General features: G+C 52.8%; 1 protein-coding gene across 1 annotated transcript in view; it reads right to left on the bottom strand.

Moving 5' to 3' along the window:
• Nucleotides 1–18,601, bottom strand: part of MLLT1 (myeloid/lymphoid or mixed-lineage leukemia (trithorax homolog, Drosophila); translocated to, 1) — a 55,373-nt gene that overhangs the window by 12,642 nt on the left and 24,130 nt on the right. Inside the window, exons 4-5 of the mRNA XM_008575844.1 lie at nt 5,746–5,889; nt 2,324–2,449 (exon numbers count right to left, since the gene is read on the bottom strand). Coding sequence (XP_008574066.1) covers nt 2,324–2,449; nt 5,746–5,889 — 270 coding nt within the window. The remainder of the gene's footprint in view (nt 1–2,323; nt 2,450–5,745; nt 5,890–18,601) is intronic.

Genomic DNA, 18,601 nt, shown 5'->3' with positions numbered 1-18,601 from the left:
CTGGGCAGTGGCAAGGACACTCACACCACAAGCCCCTGCAGCTGGCCTGGGCCAGGGAGCCCTCTCAAGGGCATCCCTCTTGGGTCTGGTGCTGGAACAGGGGGACAGCTGGCTGCCGAAAGAGGCAAGATGCACAGGACACCATGGTCAATCCGGGTCTATTCTTGCAGTGGACACAGGCTTGCTTGGGCCGGAGGAGCTGGCCAGCATCACAGCCACAAAGGGAGCAAAAAGAGAAACCTGAAAGGCACGTCCATGGCTGGCAACACGGGCCTGCTCAGCCAGCAGGAGCCTTCCCAGGGGTCAGCACAGGCACCCAAGACCAGAGGCTCTGAAATCACATACTGAGTTCTGAGAATACTGTGGACACTCCCAGGGATGAGTGTCCATCGAAATCACATTCTCCAACTTGTCCACGACACCCAAATGACTAAGAGCCAAGTTTTAGAGAAAGAGCAACTAGGCCTAGTGTCTGACATCAGACAGGGAGACAGGTGTCCCTGCAGCTACAGGTGTGCAGGTCCGGGTATGCCAGGAGTGGGGAACCACAGGAGCAGCCAACCTTGCAGCATGAGCCTAGCTCAGGTGGCCAGAGGGCCATGTGCCTCTCCCAGGAGGCCGCAATTCCTGCCAGCTATGCGACCCCCACGTGGGGACAGAACCAGCAGCCAGAGTCACCCACGGCTGCAACAGCCAGAATCCTCAGCAATTCTCTGGTTTGGGGGATTCCAATGAACATGGCCCCAAAACCCCACCCCATGCCGTCCCATCCTTCCTGGCATCAGGGAGCCCTGCTGAGGCCTCTCTGCCCACAGCACGTGGCCCAGCCAGTCAGACTCTCCAGGCAAACAGCTGGTGCCCAAAGGAAGGCTCTTGACAGGGAAGAGGCGGCTCACGGGTCCACGCCCTCCAGGGATCGCATGGCAAGGCTGGCGGATCAGAGCCAGAATGCTGGCAATGCAGAGGGCCCTTCCTGGAGAGCCATCAAGAGAAGAGCCTTGGCACGACACTGTGCTTCCTAAGAAACCTACACAAACCCCTCCTAAGTCATGCCACCAGGGGGCTGGAGAAAGCTCCTGGAACGCAGAGTCAGTGAAAACAGACGACCCTCTCTACAGGCCTCCTGAGCCTGGCTGACACACCATCAGGCTCGGGGGCTCACGAGGGCATCCTCACCACCTGGAAGGGCATTTCTTCTCAGGGTTTTAGGTGACTTCCAAGTGCTCCATACAGAAGAAATAGCAACTCCTTCCCTTCCTCTTTTGCACAGACTTCCATAGGACTAGGGGTGGTTAAGACAGAAGCCACCAAGACCCTTGGCAAGAACTTTTCTTTCATTTAACCTGCAGGAGGCTCAGGGAAAAACAGGACCTAGAGGCCGGTGTGAGGAGACCCCCAGGGCTACCTTCCCTACAGCAAGACTGATGAATCTGAGGATTTCTGACACCTACTGGCCTGTGGAAAGAGCTAGAAAGACCCTGCCTGGGTGATGTGGCTCTCCTCCAGTGCCGCTGATAGGCAAACTCCAAGACAGCTGAGAGCTCTGCCTGTCGCCCGGGGTGCCCAGGCCCACAGCACCCGACAGGCAAGTGAAGCGAGGGAAACGCAGGGGTGAGAAGCGGGCAGACGGTGGTCAGTGATGTGGTAACAGCCGTTGCCCTGGGAGTCGCGTGGAGCCTAGGAGGTGGTTGCCAAGGAACGGGATGCTCACTCACGGGCAGATATGTACACCATGGGACCATCTGAAGGGCTTTCCAGTTTGTCCTCTGGGAGCCACTCTGGGATGGTTCAGAGAGTGCCAAGACAAGGCAGCACATCCTTACTGCAGCGGGACCCAGTGGGCTCGCTCACGTCATCCCCCAACCCTCCCCAGGTGAGCTCCCCTCTGCAGCGAGCTACGGCCAGAGAAGCAAAGCCGGGCATGGCCAAGAGCAGGAGCCACCTGGGCTGCACTAAGGAGACCTCGGAAGGTGGGCAGCCGCAGCCCATGATAGAGACGCTCTGTCCCAAAGCAGCCCTGGTGCTGGCTGACTGTCTGTGGAGGCTGAGCAGTGCTAAGGGCCAGCCCTCGCTCGAGGGGAAGGGAGAGAGGATGGAGCAGGTGTCTGGCCTCAAGATGAACGGGGCAAGGAGCCGAGATCACTTGGCTTATTCCCTGGACTCCCAAGGAAGTGGCAGGGAGCAGCAAGGTGGAGCACAGAGAGCTCGAAGAGGAAGATGCCCCAGGGCGTGAGATCAGGTGCGCAAGGCCCAGCTCGGCAGGGGGAGGGCGCCCCGAGCCCAGGACCCACCACGGCAGGACGGGGCCTTCTGCCTCACTAACCTTGGAGCCGTGGGACGGTTTGGTCTTCTTGGGGTCAGAGAAGGCAGAGAGTGGAATTGTGGGTAACATGGGGTAGTCGGGGCTGGGCCTGGACACCGTTTCTGCTCCTTCGGGCATTACCATCACCTAGTGATAAAGAAGAGACAGACGTTATCAACCAGCACGGGGCAGGCCAGACATCCTCACAGGACGGAGGAGGCCCCACGTGAGTGTGGCTAAAGGTGGTCCGAGCTTCTTTTTTCAGGGGAGGGGTGAAAGGAGAGCCTGAGCACCACCTTCCTGAAAGAATCACAGGCATTTCCTCAGCTGGGGATTGAGCACTGAGTGAAGCAGGCTGGGTGGTGGAGCATGAAGAGAAGCCCGGGGTCCTAGGATGGTTGGACCCAGGTGGGCCGCAGAGCCTCAGGGAGGAGAGCCCTGGGCACAGTGGCCAGGAGGGACGGGCCACGAAGACTTGCAGAGCTTGCCGAGAAGCACGAGAAGGCAGCTGTGGCCAAAGCCTGACCTACGCGCTGAGGTTTAAAGAGACCAGAGGCACAGTCTGGAAAGGGAAGAAGCCAGCCAGATGCCGCAACAGTGATCATGCGGCAGAGTGAGCGACTTCTGAGCGATTTGCACAGATGCGACGTCGGCGGGTCCTGGAGAATAAGCCTTCCTCTGCTGGCAGGTGGCTGAAGCTGACTGAAACAGAGAGAGCAGCAAGGCCACAGCAGAGACCAGGCAGAAGGCCCGCAGGAGGTGGGATGCAGCCACCCTCAGCAGTTCTCTGCACAAGCCGCCGCACACAAGCTGCAGGGGAGGGAAGTGTTGGCTCCTGCACTTTGATAGAAAGCTATGGACGAGGGATGGCCTGGGGTCCTTCCATGAGGTGCTCCCAGGAAACACCTGCCTGGTCCCAGCGAGGCTCTCAGGACACCTGGTACAGGGAGAGAAAGCTTGGGGCACAGTCTGGAAAAACCAACACTGCACGTTAGTTACCACAACCACTGAGGCGGGTCATTCAGAGAAAGCCCTCCCAACAGCAGGATAGAACAAGAGAGTAAAACGCACTTCAGAAAAAAGTATTGACCTCAGTAGAGGAAGCATCACTAATAACCTAGAGCACCTGGGAGGGGTGAGCCAAGCCTTTCATCTAAGCACGCTGATGTGACGCCGACACAGGGGCCACCCAGCTCTGAGCTGTAGCTCATCAGAGCCATGTGATCACAACACTCAGAAGCACGGCGCCGATGACAGCCAACAGCCGAGCCTTACACCGGCTCCCAAAACACATGCCACATGGACGTCCCCATGCTTCAAGGCTGGCAACACCACACATGGGGTCACAGCAGCAGGGCCAGCCTGGTGGCACACTGGCCCCAGGAGGCCATGGCTTGCCCACTCTCAGGCCCTTTCCTCCCACTCTCGCCTCATTCACCTTCTCCCCCTTCAACTGTGCGTCCTAAACTGACACGATTTCAGGATCACGCAGTCTCTAGGCCTTTTGTGTCTCTCTTCTGCTCTGTAACAATGACCTTTAAAAAGAATTAAGGTGAAGGTCAACAAAAGGATCTACTTCTACCTCCGTCGAGGGACTGCCATGAAGACAGTCTCTCCTGGTGGAAATACAGACCCTCAACTGATGGGCAGAGGACAAGAAGCAGCTGTGGGTGAAGGCCAGCCTGACTCCTAGAGCAGTGGGAAATCCCACTCTGTCACTTCTGCAAAAGTGGCAGAAGCCTCACACGAACAGTTACAAAACTCTAGTGCCCCCAGCACAGGGGGCACAGACGGCAACTCTCATCCACTTACAGACCGGCCCTTCCTCCAGGTCTTCCAGCACGACATCCACACAGGCAGGGCTGGGGTAAATAACTCGCTACTGGACAGCAAAGACCTGCCCCACTGAGGACACGCAAGTTCCAGAATAGCTAACACAGGAAGCACAGTTCCCTGGTCCTGGCAGTCACTGAGAGGAGCCTCTGTCCCATAAGGGTCTTGGACTGCTCTGGAGGCTGCAAGAGCTCCTGCCTGCCCAGCCAGCTCCTCAGGTGGCGCTCTCTGAGGGTGAACAGCGCCACAGCCTCTGTCAGAAGCGCAGCAGGGGCTGTCAGACGCTCTCTCCCTCCCTCCCTCCCTCGCGGCCCTTCACAAACTGAGCTGGCCCTTCCCTCCCCACCTCGTCCCCGCCCCACAGTTTTATATGTTTAGATGATGCCCACAGAGCATTCATCTCCTCGAAGTACAGGACACCACCTCCAGCAGTGGGCAGGGGCCTGGGCAGAGCTGACTGTTTCCCAAAGAAATGTGACCAGGGAACCTCTAGGGGATGCCCAGAAACACCTCAGGGAAAATACATGGCCGCGTAATAAGGTGGAGAGACAGACCTAGAGAGCTCTGGGACTTGGCCCCCTCCCTAGATCCTCAGTTCTTCCAGAACTCTGGGCAAACCTGCCCCATGCTGCTCACGTAAATCCATCCCACAGCCTCCCTGCCTCGCTACTGGCCTCCACATGCGCTTAAGTGCCAGATAGGAATCACAAACGAATCTTTTATTAGGAACACAGCAGGACTTACCCAAACTTTCTACCAGGAACAAACTATTGCTTTAATTTAAAAAGAAAAATGTCCATAAAAGACCCAACTGTGTAAATTTAAAGGAAAGAGCTGCTGCTCCCTGAGCCTAAAGAAACTCAACCCCAACTCCCAGTATTCACTTTGGAGAACGAACTGCCCCCTACACTGCACGCACACACACACCACACATGACAAACACATGCACACCACACACACAACCTGCATATGCACACACACACTCTCCACACCCACACACACAACTCTGGCCTGACTCCACCACCTGCAGCTCCTGCTACACAGACTGTCCAGCCTGCAGCCCTGTGCCCTGTCCACCTCCACACACAGCCATCAGCACCCTGCACCCCGCCCCCATCTCCAAGAGCCCTGATGGGGTGCTCTGCCCTGGTGGTGATTCCACCCAGGCCACTACATGGGGATCTCAGCCACACAACTCACTACAGAGACCTACATCTGAGAGCTGATGCTGTCATCTGGCCTCATGAGGACAAAAGCGACGAGCAGTGGTGCACCATCAAGGCCTCTGCAGAGAAGCCCCCACGGCCTCCCCCAATGGCACAGCGCCCAGCCGCAGCCCTGCCAAGCCGGTTGGTTAAGAGTTGGCTCAGGCCTGGCCACGCGGACAGACCGGCCTCAAGCTCATTCCTTCTGCAGTTCTTCGTGCAGGAAGATGCTAATCAACCATAGCCACCCATGAAACTATGGGACAACTAGTGACTCGTCATCAACACAGCCAACGCGCCCGCACAGGCGGGGGAGCACCTGTTCCCATCCAGCTGCGCCAAGCGCTACCTGCACAACCTGCACCCCGGCCAGCAGGGCGGGGCTGCCCACTCGGGCACACTCACCCCGCCAGCCCTCAGGAGCTTGTACCGGAACTCAGTGGTGGGGTTGTTGAAGGTGAGCTTCTCGCAGCGCAGGTGGTTCACGGGCGGGTTGCCCTCCAGGTTCAGGAACAGGTCATAGGTGAAGCACACCTTCCTGGGCTCCTCCTGGAACAAAGAAAACAAAGAAGTCTGCATCAGAGGTGCAGGCGGCTGTGGCCACGGGACAGGACAGGAGCAGGTGCCAGCTCCCAACTGTGGCCCTGGGTCCTCCTTCCTCCTTCCCTGCCTGCCGGCCACCTCTCCTCCCCTCTGATCCTCATCTGCTTCTCTCTTGGCCTGCCTCCTTCTCTCTTCCTCTCTTATGCAAAATAAGTTATCTCACTATGTGCAGCAGACTGGGCAAAGCAGCCTCCGGACAGAAACAAAGACCACTAATAACGATGCTCTTAGAGGATTACAGAGATATTCCCGCCACTGGTGTAGACAGCCACATGCATGCGTTCCCCCTTCAGCCCTCACAGCACTCGCTGGCAAATGGGGAAAGTGAGGCTCAAAGACACACCACAAACAGGCGGCACTGCTGAAACCCAACCCATCCCCTGAGGCCCACGATCTTAATGCCTCAACTCCCTGCTTCTTTTCCAGGAAGGGTTGAGCCCACCAGGGAGCACGAGACACAGCCTCAGACAACAGGACCAGAGCTTGGAGTGAGCTGCAAGCAGAGCAGGACAAGAACACAGACATGAGATCACTATCTAGTTTCCGCGAGGCTGCGTCCTCGCCACCCCACAAGACAGTGCAGAACAGCGCCCGGCATGCGGCAAGCCCTTGATGGATTCATGAGACTAGTGAGCAGGGAGCTCCTAAGGCACGGCCATGACAAAGAGACTGAGTGAGGGGTGTGGTGGGCTCAGGGTAGGAGCTGTTTGTACCAGCTCCTTCCAAGGCCCCCAAAGGGCCCAGCAGTGTGTTTACAGGGTTGTGTTTCTGTATACCTCAACAAAGCAAGATACGTTAACATTCTTTTTCTTAGAGTCCCACAAAATCCAGATGGGCTCCTGGCAGGGATATCAGGCTGGTAAGAAAAATAGAGGGAAGAGGGAGTGTGGAGGATCAGCCGGGACAGGCTCGAATGCCATGCTGGGGGATTTAAGCCTGTTCTTATAAACAATGGGTATGTGTACATTGACGAGCAACTGGTTTTCGACAAGGGTGTGGAGACAATTCAATGGGGAGTCTCTTCATCAAATGGTGCTGGAATGACAGGATTAACTACACACAGAAGAGCAAAACTGGACCCTTACCTCACACTATACACAAAAATAACTCAAAATGATCAAAGACCTGAATGTAAGAACTAAAACTATAGAACTCTCAGAAGACATGGGTGAGCGGGGTTGCCTAGAGGAGCAGCACCCACCATGGAGACAAGTGTGTTGGAAAGCCAGGAGACCTTCAGGTGGGCAAGGCCCGGCCCCTCCTGCCTTCTTGTCTTGTAAGAAAATCAGCCCTTGTATTAAGCCCTGTTATATGTTTGCTACGGGCAACTGAATGCTACCCTAACTGATACACCGAGACACAGCCAGTGCTCACTTCCCACGCAAAGCTCTGTGCCTCCTGGGAAGCAGGGGCTGCGGGGAGGTGCTCCACATTAGCTGAATGAATGAAATGCTGCTGTGGACGATCAGTGGGGGAGCGGGAGGGCTAGGAGGGCTCCCTGGATGATGGGAGTCAGTCAGGTCAAGGAGCTAAGTGGGGGTGGGGAGCTCCAGGCTGGACCAGCGAAAAGCCCATGTGGCCTAACAGTGGAAACAAGGTCTCAGGCTGCAGCCTCCTTGTAGCTGGAGCTGAAGTGGGGTGTGGAGCAAGGCGGCAGCAGGTGACCCCAGGGCAAGAGCCTTGGCCGCCACTGAGGAGTGTGAGCTGTGTCCTGAAGTGGACGAGGACCTGGAGCTCAGGAAGAACAGCCAGATCTGTGTCTCAGGAAGCCTCACCCTCAGGCCTGAGTGCCAAGGATGGACTGCAGGTGCCACTCATAACTGGGCGCACGCGGGTCTGGCCCTGTAGATAAAGGGGTGGAGGAATCAGGCCCCTGTCCTGTCTTCCCTGCAGAAACGGCACTGCCAGGTAAATCTGGAGAAGGTGAGGGAGGTAAACCGCATGGACGTGTTCCAGCCAATCCACAAGGAAGGAATGTGAGCACCACGTCTGTGATTCCTGTGACTTGGTCACCTAGGCACTGGCCACCAACTCAGCCAACATCACAGACACAGACCTCCACACCAGACCTGCCCTCTGGGGAGGTTGAACCCCCAGATCCAGGTACCACCCAGCAGGTAACACAAAACTCCGAAGATGGAGCTTATGTCACCACACAAAGGCTGCCACAGACAGATGGCACCAAGCTCTGCGGGACGAGTGACCTGCTTTCTTCAACAAATAGATGACAAAGAAAAAGAAAGAAAGGCAAAAAAGGTAGAGGGAGAACCTGTAGAGTAAAAGGGATTTAAAAGACAAACCAATCAATCACAATGCACGGATCTTACGGAGATCCTGATGCAAACAGAAAAAACCAAAATTTTAAACACTGACTTAAAAGGGATTATTAATTTGTAGGTGTGATACTGGCATTATTATCTTTTAGAGACACTGTCTGAAATATTTACAAATGATGTGTAGAATCTGCACTTGAGGGTGGTGGTGGGACAGGGACAGTGCGAGTGAGGCTGTGGCCGACCCTGCTGTCCAGGCGGTGGCTGCGAGGAACTGTTGCCTCACTCTGTCCACTTCTGCAAATGTCTCCAACTTCCCCTGATAACTTGTCTGATAACATTCAGAGGAGGCTCATGGCTAGCAGAGCTTCCTGCTCAGCAGCCTGGGGCCTGAGCGACACTGGCAGTGGGGGCCCCCAGCTGGCAGCTGGACATCCCTGCAGTGCCGTGTACAGAACGAGGTTAGACCAGGCCTGCAGCTGGCCTCCCACTGGCTGCATGGCCTTGGTCCTGCCCCCCTAAGCCAGGAATTCTTCATCCGTAGCATGGGAGGATTCCAAGCAATGCTGCAGCTACAGAGCTCAGCAGGCACCTGGGATACAAAGAAGCTACTGCTTTTCCCAGAAGGGAATCAAGAAGTGCACTGGGGAGAGACAGCAGTAGGCAGATGGCACCTGAAGCCACAGGACTCCCCAGGGATGCTCCACAGCTCTACCCACGCCAGGCGGGGGTGCCAATGCTCAGACCCGGTCCTGCCCCTCCCCTCCACTGTCTCCAGGTGGCCTCACACACGGCCGCAGCTTTGCTTTCTGGCTGCATGGCAAGTCTGGATGCTTCTCCCTAGCTCCTCCACCAGCCCCTCTCCAGCACCACTTGCCACCTCCCAGCCCTCCAGCTGCTGCCACAGTGGCCCCCTTTCAGGCCACAGCACTTGAACCAGCTCATGGCTCACTCCACTCCATCAAACCCTCAGCATGGCCAGGACCACCTGGGCCTCAGGCCACTCCCCTCCAGCCACACTGCCTTCAATTCTGCCCAGTTCTCTTTCTGACACCAGCCTAGCAGCTGGGCTTCTCACAGCACCTGAGTCACTCTCTTAGAGTGACTGTCGTGTTTTGTTCCCGATGAGCCTGGCCCTAAGCTAACACTCATGTCTGCTGAACATTCTTAAATACTCATTTATCCACCAAAACTGTAATGGGCACCTACCACATGTTCACAGCAGTGATCAAGACTGAGGAGGGTCTCTAACCTTAGGGACAGCCAGAGTATGAAGGCAGAACAGCCATGTCAGCAGTGACACTGATGTGACACTGGTAGCTGATCATGGCCAGGCAGTTTTCTGAGCACTAATGTGTGGGAATGTGCCACTGCCCTGAACACAGGTGCTCCCAGTGTCCCCATGTCCCTGAAGCCAAGGCAGAGAATGTGGTCAGAAGCAGAGCCAGGACTCGCCTCAGGCAGGTGTTCTCTGCAAACCCCGGATCTTGGAGAGGTTCCTCATGCCCACACGAGCCAACCAGAAGGCAACCGGCATGACAGGAGGCCAGGTCACGTTCTTTACGATTCCCTGAGAAAGGCAGTGCTGAACAAAGCGAGGAGGGCGGCACCCACAGCTGCCTCTCACCCTGGAGCACAGTGTGTGCCAGGCTACCAGCAACCTGGGATCAACTGCTGGAAGCTGCCCTGAGAGTCATAGCACACTGAGAATGGTGAAACGGTGCCCTCTCTAGATGAGACCTCAGGCCCAGGGAACTCCCAAGTAGGTTACAGACCCCTACCTGGACACCCCTATAAAACCAGCCTCCTGAGACAGGCCGAGACAAAGCCCTGCAAAGCCTCTGAGGCCTGGCAGCATGCTCAGCTGGCAATCCCCAGGGCAACATTCTCAGCCACTCCAGCTGGACCCCAATGTGGGCCTGCCCTAAGCAATTCAGCCGCCTGCTGGACTACAGTGTTCTAGGGCCCAGCCGGGAGCAGCCACCCACCCCCCAGGCCACTGGCCACAAGCCAGCATCTCTCCGGCCTCAGCAAACTGAGATGCAGAGAAACTGGCCAAACAGGTGCCGGTGCCAAAAGCCGTGGCCTGAGCACCCATCCAAAGTGCCGTGTGCCCCACACGCCTGCCAGCACTCCTGGAGATGAAGGTCGGGAGGGCCTGGGTGGCTGGGCTGGCCCTGGCACAGGGCAGGTCAAGGGAAAGGCCCAGGGCCCTGAGCCTAGCTGACTATGCCTGCAGTTCCTCCCAACAGCTGGGCCTCCTTCCACCGCTGGTTGCACTGTCCCTGGAGGATGTCCAGGTTTACCTCTTCACTCCGGTGCAAGAGAAGAAGAGCCAGCCTTCATGTGAGGTGTCCTGGGGTGTCCTGGCCATCTCTATCCTGCCCAGTCCCGTCCCTTGGGGCCACTGGACATCCCTTGTGAGTGGCTCTGGGTTCACAGACATCCCCTGGGCTTAAAACAATGACAGTTAAACCTGAATGTGATCATGGCCCTAGATCTAAGTGCCAGTTTATAGGAAATACCAGAGAAATATTGCCACGCAGCTGCCATGAGCAACATTCCTGCAGGACACACAATACAACTTCTTCTCAAAATGCTGTGTAAAGAAGAAAAAAAAAAAAAAAAGACATAGATATGAGACAACAGGGGCAATTGGATATGTGATAATATTAAGATGCATTAATTTACTAATTTCTAGGTTTAACGATATTGTGGTTATTGTGTTTTGTTTTTTTTTTAAGAGTCTTATTATTTCTTACAGACACATACTGATGTATTTCATATAGGATATGTATTGATTCAAAACCATCCTGGGGTTGGAGACGAGAAAACATCACCTGCAAACTAGTAACTGCTGAAGCTGGATGGTGGGTGATGGTCTGCTCTGCCCTTTTCTCTACTTCTGTATATATTTTTAAAGTTTTCTATACTAAGAAAAATTAAACACGTATGCTTGGATCCACCCCCAGCCTTTGCCACAGCTCTGAATTTCAATTCAACGCCATCTGTGTCTGTCCTGGGAGTCTGCCTCTGTCCTGGTGCTGGGAAGAGAGTGGGGAGTAGAGCGTGCCCCTCATGGAGCCCAGACTAGGCCAGATGGGCCCTTGCTTCCTGGAGTCCTCTTAGCCACCAGGCAAGTTCCCTGCATTCTGCCGTGCTGCAGGTTTCACCAGCTTCACCATTTCATCCACTCAAACCCTATGAGACTGAGTCACTGTTCTCACCATCCGACAGCAGAGGAAACTGAGGTTTACTGGAATCAGTTGCCAAAGCCACATACAACCATAAAGGCTAAATGCTAGTCCGTGCATCCAAAGTCTCTCTCATCTGCAAAGCACTGCTCTTCCTTTGGATGAGCGTCTAATGCAGTTGGCTCTTGTGTTCCCCAGCCCAATCAGAATGTGGCTGCTCCCTCGGCAGTAAGAGAGAGCTGACCAGCTGCAGAGAGCAAGGGAAGAAACACAGGAAAAAAGTCCAAGAAAAAAACACTAGCAAACCTGAAATCCATCTTCCAGGATGCGATCCGACCAAAATATTAACACAAGAATGTAAATGAATGTACAAGGAGGGTCAGTGAGGGTCTCTGCAACAGTAAGACACCTCAAGATGACAAAGTGTCCCTCAATAGGAAAAGTCAGGTAGATCCTAAACTGCAGGGCGCACTATGCAGATGTTACAGAGAATGAGACAGAGTCCCTGTGCTGGCATGGGAAGGCCTACAGTGAAGATAAGAACGCGTATCTCTCACTCACACAGAGAACAAAATGTTTTGGAAGGACAACTAATTGTTTGTTGTAGTTACTTCAAGGAAGTGGGCTGGAGAGAGAATTTCAATTCCTTGCAACCTGCATATATGAGTATTTCACCTTTGTAACTAGAAGAAAAACTTTCTTTTAAAAAAGACTTAAGAAAAGCAGAATAATGTGGGCTTTGGGGTGAGAGACCTCCTAAGTGTTGAAGCAGCTCTGCCACAGACTTGCTGGGTGACCCTGGACATGCCACTGCACCTCTCTGCACCTCAGTGAAAGGAGGAGATCAAAGGGGAGGAAGGGAGGAAGGACAATGCACCTCTGGCCCCTGGAACAACATGGGGGCATCAGGCTGGGCCCCTCCCCACATCTGTCTGACAACTCTGCCAAGGAGGTCATGGAGGTGCACTTAGTGCACCGGGTCCCCGGGATGGGTGCAGTAGGGTCAGTCCACACTCCACACTGCTTGAAACAGCAGAAGCCACAAGAGACTCACATGCCTGTCTGTGAGGGACTGTCACCATTGGGGAAGGAAGGGAATTTTCTTGTTCACCTGAGAATTGTCAACTCCACTGTGGAGAACCCTGCTGCCACTGCACAGGACTCGATAGGTACAGCAAAGTGACTAAGAGGCTAGCATGCAGAGATCCCCAAGACACCCTGCTAGAAGAAAGCAATGGCAAAACAGAGTCTAACAGAATCCCAGTGCTTTTAAAGAACTACTTTATTTGTGAATGTAAAATACACAGGAAAAGAGTGTAGAACAGAGAGCCAATAACATCTGGAGAGAGCAAAAAAATTCATTGGGGCAGAGAGATGTAAAGGAAAGAGTTCCATTTTTTATTCTACATGCTTTGGTATTACCTGCATTGTGATAACGTGAATATATTCCTGCATCAGTAATCAATTAGAAACTAGAACATGAATGCAGAAAGGCAAACATGACATTTTAAAGAGCTTCCCATGGAAACAGTCAAGAATTTTTATGCTTGAAGTTGGCTTCTATTATCTGGAACCCTCACTTAATGATTTCTCCCCACACTAACACCCGAAGAGCAGGGAGGGGAGCAGCCTGCAATATACATGCATGTGCAAAATGGCAATTTAGAGAAGAAACCTGGATGTAATAAGTGGAAGGAAGCCAGGCGTGGCACCTAGGCCCAGAGACCTGCAAGTGGGCAGCCTCCCTGACACTCCTGCCTCTCTCTTTATAAGAGCCCACCACAGGGTAGCTATAAGACAGAGAAGAGAGACTGTGACTGCACATATACAACATGGAGACAACCTCTCTCTAACCTGAACTGAGGCTGTCTGAACCGGAAGCTTCTATACCCACTCCCCTCCATCCAGCCCCAGCACACCGGGCAGGCTGATGCTGACAAGTCCCTGCCTCCCAGGTGACTGTCGGGCACAGGCCAGCTCCAGGCTCCATCCATTAAGGGATCCACAAATGCCAGACCCCAGCTCACCCCTACTCGACAGGGTCTTCCCTCGCTTTAGGGAGTGACAGCACACATGTTTTGCAATCCTCATTTTTACAGGAGACTTATTTAGTCAGGAAACAGTGTCTTGGAAAACTGGCAAAGAATTTTGTCAGGCAAATGTCTAGATAAGGAAATTTGGGGAACACGATGGTTGCTTTCAACTCCAAGCGAATTCTTCCAGCCCTTTCACTAATACTAATAGGGACTACCATTCCCACCCCCAGGGGTCCTTGGGTGACTGTGATTGGCTGCAGGATCAGGCTGCACCTCTTCTGCAGAGGCATTTCTCTCCCTGGCTCCAGACCCTGCCTTCTAGGAAACACAGAGGCGTCTGGGGTCCCACATCATCGAGGAACAGAAAGATGCTACAGGGGAAGACAAATCACGCAAAGTCAGTACACATTCACGTGGCCTGTCACAACTCAGCAGCCCCCTGACCTTTCCCTGTGTCTCCTCACACAATGTCTCTTCTGTTCTGGCTCCCTCGGCAACCCACCAGTAAGGGCCTTCCCTCTCAGCTGTATCAACCAGCCAATTGTCCCTGGCAGAGAGCTCTGAGGGCTCGCCAGAGGGGCTGCCCGCCTCTTGAACTTTGCAAAGCCCCAGAGAGCCTGGGAGCCTGGGAGGGGAGTGCATGGCACAGTGACTCACACACCAGCCGATCTGGGTGACGGCAGCGAGGAGAGAAGACAATGGTGACCCCAGAGGGGCATGCTGAAGCGGGAGAATCTGGGTTCCCCACTTGCATCACTCCAGACCAGCTCTCCCCAAGTCTTCACTGAAATGGAGGTGAGCAGGGCAGGCCCAGCTGCAACCAGCGTCAGATGGTTTCTGTAGCCGTTTCCACTCTTGGAAGGGTGAGGGAGGGGTGCAGAAGAGCTCAGGATTTGGGGGCCCCAGGACCCCCCAAGCATGTCACCAGCTCTGCCAAGCTGCCTATGCAGCTGCCCCGAACACAAGTCAGCCAAGATATGTCTTAGAAGATGCCTCTGAGGGTTTTTAAGGCTCTGAAGCCGGCGTTGTCAAAACTTTCCACATAAAACCACGCAAACTTCCTAATAAAATGTACCAACACGCCCTTCCTGTGCCTTCAGATAACTGAAGTAACCCATGGAAAGTTAGGGATGGTTATGGCTCACTGTCCAAGAATAGCTTGTTGCGGGGGTGGAGGAGGATGTCGAATATTAGCAGAAAATAACCAAAATAAACTACTTTTTCACATTTTAACATTTCTGAACATTGGACTGTCTCTTAAAATCACTGTGTACACTTAACACACCTCTTTTTCTCCTCCCAGAATGTGTCACTAAATTATGGTACATCCCGCAATGAAGAGAGACTTGGACTGGAGGAAATGGAACCCAAGGACAGAGGTGGGGCAAGTGCTGGTGGGGTTGGGGCCAGCACACACGTTCACGTGCCTACCAAACATCTACAGAGCACGGCAGGGCTGCTGGCCTGATGCTGGACACAAGAAACCACACCGTAGGTTTCCACGAACTTAGACCACCTCTCCCCATCTGATGACTGATTCTCTCACCCTCTCTCAGTTTTGCCAAGACACTCAGGTCCGAGTGGCAACCGGCTTTAATTTGAAAAAACAAACAAAAATCAGATCTAAGAAGAGTCCCAAGGAAAATTAAGTCCAACTGCTGATCTTGGCTAATGACTCAAAACAAAATCAAACCGTGCTGAAGTCAGCCTGCCATAAGCATAAGGCAGGTAAAGAGTGGAATCACCACATGGCAAAGCCAAGAGAGACCTCAGGAGCGGGTCCCAGCCCCAGCAGTGAGGGAGGGAAAGGAATGATGCATAGCTTGCAAGCTCAGGGAGGGGCAGCAGCGACCAGGCCCCTCCTTCACACCCTGCTCATGCCCAAGCCCAAGCCACAAGCCTGTGGGACCAAAAGCTTGCAGTGTCAAAGCCCTCCAGGTCAGCCCTGGAGCCCACCTGGACACGTGAGCACCAACCCCCCCAGGCCCTGACCCTGTTTCTTAACCAACTCCAGGACAAAGACAAGCACTTCCTGTTTGGCAGGCACTGAATTATTTCCGGCAAAGATTGAGCCAGGTCTGCTCTATGATGTGACTGATCTACTACAGAACAATGTGGGACAGGCACGAGACAGGCACCTCACTGGGGACTCTGCAGTCACGACCACAAGACCTTATGCCCACACAAGCAGATGCACCCAGAGGGCTTCATCCTTTACTGAAGGTATAACGCTTCAGTGGCTCCCCAGTGTGTTGAGATGAGCAGCCCAGCCCACTTCCCAGCTCGTCCCCTCCCATGCCTGCCCCCAACCCCTCTGCCTGGCTGGCTCTGAGTCCACCTCGATTTCTAAGGGACACTCTTCCAATGTTTTCTAACTGGGTCCCTCCTAAGACACTCGCAGCACCCAGAGCTCTGGCTTCAGAGAACTTGTGACTTGTGCCAATGCGGTCATGTCTCTTACTGTACGTGTGCAGTCTCTCGTCCTGTTGGTCTGTGAACTCTATGAAAAATGGGACCATGTCCACTGTGGTCCTCACTGAGCCCTAGACAGAGTAAATATCTGTTGCTTGAATAAATCAATGAAACTCCAGAAAGAAACCAAAGAAAACCAATTCCTCCTCCTCATTGTAAATAAAAAAAATTTTAAATCCTCAGTTGCAAAGAGTAAATGACAATGGTACCTACTGCCAGGTACCATTTGCCTGCCAGCAGTTTCCTCTGCACCCCTAAACAGCAGTCCCAGCACATGCCACCAGTGCACAGCACACAGAAAACCACAGGCCTTGGCTCTGACAAAGGGTTTTCAGATGCAATACCAAAAGTACAATCCACAGAACAAAAAACAATAAACTATCAAAAATTTAAACTTTCTTTATGCAAAAGATATTAAGAGAATAAAAAATATAAGTCACAGACTTGGAGAAAATTTTTGCAAATCATATACTAGATAAAGGACTTCTTATCCAGAGTACATACAGAAGTCTTTTTTTTTTTTTTTTTTGTTTTTTTCCGTGTCCGGCAACGGATCGCAACCCTCAGTGTTGCCCCCGTACCGGGGACCGGCAACGGGATCGCAGCCCTCGGTGCTGCTCCCGTGCCTCGCGCCTCGCTCAGCCAGTGAGCGGGAACCGGTCTGTATGTGGGATCCGAACCCTCGGGCAGGAGCGCCGCCGCGCTTCCCAAGCGGCGCACTTATCCAGTGCGCCACCAGGCCGGCCCGTACAGAAGTCTTAAAACTCAATAATAAGAACACAATTAACCCAGTTAAAAAAAAATTTTTTTTTAAAAAGAGCAAAATTCTGAACAGACACTTCACCAAAAAAAAAAAAAATACATGAACTGCAAATAAGCACATGAGAAGATGCTCGTCATTTTCAGCTGTCTAGAAGATGCCAGTCAAAAGCTAATGACATACCACTTCACACCCCCTAGGATGGCTACCACCAAAAAGACAGAAAACAAGCACTGGTGAGGACGTGGAGAAACTGGAGCCCTCAAAAGAAGTGAATAGACATTTTTCAAAGTAAGACACACAAATTGCCAACAGGTATATAAAAAAATGCTCAACATCACCAGTCAGCAGGGAAATGCAAATTAAAACCACATTGAGATATCATCTCTCCCCAGTTAGACTGGCTATAATCAAAAAGACAGAGAATAACAAATGCTGGTGAGGATGTGGAGAAAAGGGAATGCCCCTACACTGTTGGTGGGACTGTAAATTAGTACACCCACTGTGGAAAACAGTACAGAGGCTCTCAAACAACTACAGATAGACCCACCACATGATCCAGCAATCCCACTTCTGGGTATATAAACAGAGGAATGGAAATCATCACGTTGAAGAGATACCTGCACTCCCATGTCCATCTGTTCACAATAGCCAAGATATGGAACCAACCTAAATGTCCATCGATGGATGATTGGATAAACTTCACACCCCCTAGGATGGCTACCACCAAAAAGACAGAAAACAAGCACTGGTGAGGACGGGGAGAAACTGGAGCCCTCAAAAGAAGTGAATAGACATTTTTCAAAGTAAGACACACAAATTGCCAACAGGTATATAAAAAAATGCTCAACATCACCAGTCAGCAGGGAAATGCAAATTAAAACCACATTGAGATATCATCTCTCCCCAGTTAGACTGGCTATAATCAAAAAGACAGAGAATAACAAATGCTGGTGAGGATGTGGAGAAAAGGGAATGCCCCTACACTGTTGGTGGGACTGTAAATTAGTACACCCACTGTGGAAAACAGTACAGAGGCTCTCAAACAACTACAGATAGACCCACCACATGATCCAGCAATCCCACTTCTGGGTATATAAACAGAGGAATGGAAATCATCACGTTGAAGAGATACCTGCACTCCCATGTCCATCTGTTCACAATAGCCAAGATATGGAACCAACCTAAATGTCCATCGATGGATGATTGGATAAGGAAACTATGGTATATATACACCACGGAATACTACTCTGCCATAGAAAAGAATGAAATTCTCCCATTTGCAACAACATGGATGAGCCTGGAGAAACTTATGTTGAGTGAAATAAGCAAAGCACAGAGGGATAAATACCACATATACTCACTCATAAGTGGGAGCTAAGAGAGAAAGAAGGAAGGAAAGAAAGACCACAGTGGTGTATTGGACTTGCAGAGAGAGAGAGAATATACCTAGGGATACAAAGTGGAGTGGGGAGAGGGGGACAGGGAGGGAGGTTGGGGATAATTGGGAGGATAATTGGATGGGGGCCATGGGGTATAATCACAAATTTTTTTTTTAATTTATTTATTTTATTTTTTCTTTTTGTCTTTTTTCGTGACCGGCAACAGATCGCAACCCTCAGTGTTGCGCCCGTACCGGACCGGGACCGGCAACGGGATCGCAACCCTCGGTGTTGCGCCCGCACCTCGCTCAGCCAGTGAGCAGCCTGTCTGTATGTGGGATCCGAACCCTCGGCGGGAGCGCAGCCACGCTCCCAAGCAGCGCACTGTAGCAGTGCGCCACCAGGCCGGCCCAGAACAGTGTATTTTTTTTTTTTCCTTTTTGTCTTTTTTCGTGTCCGGCAATGGATCGCAACCCTCAGTGTTGCGCCTGTACCGGACCGGGACCGGCAACGGGATCGCAACCCTCGGTGTTGCGCCCGC

The sequence above is a fragment of the Galeopterus variegatus genome, unplaced genomic scaffold (assembly GCF_000696425.1).
Source record: "Galeopterus variegatus unplaced genomic scaffold, G_variegatus-3.0.2 Scaffold1244, whole genome shotgun sequence".
NCBI lineage: Eukaryota > Metazoa > Chordata > Mammalia > Dermoptera > Cynocephalidae > Galeopterus > Galeopterus variegatus.
This window is presented reverse-complemented; position numbering and strand designations above follow the sequence as displayed.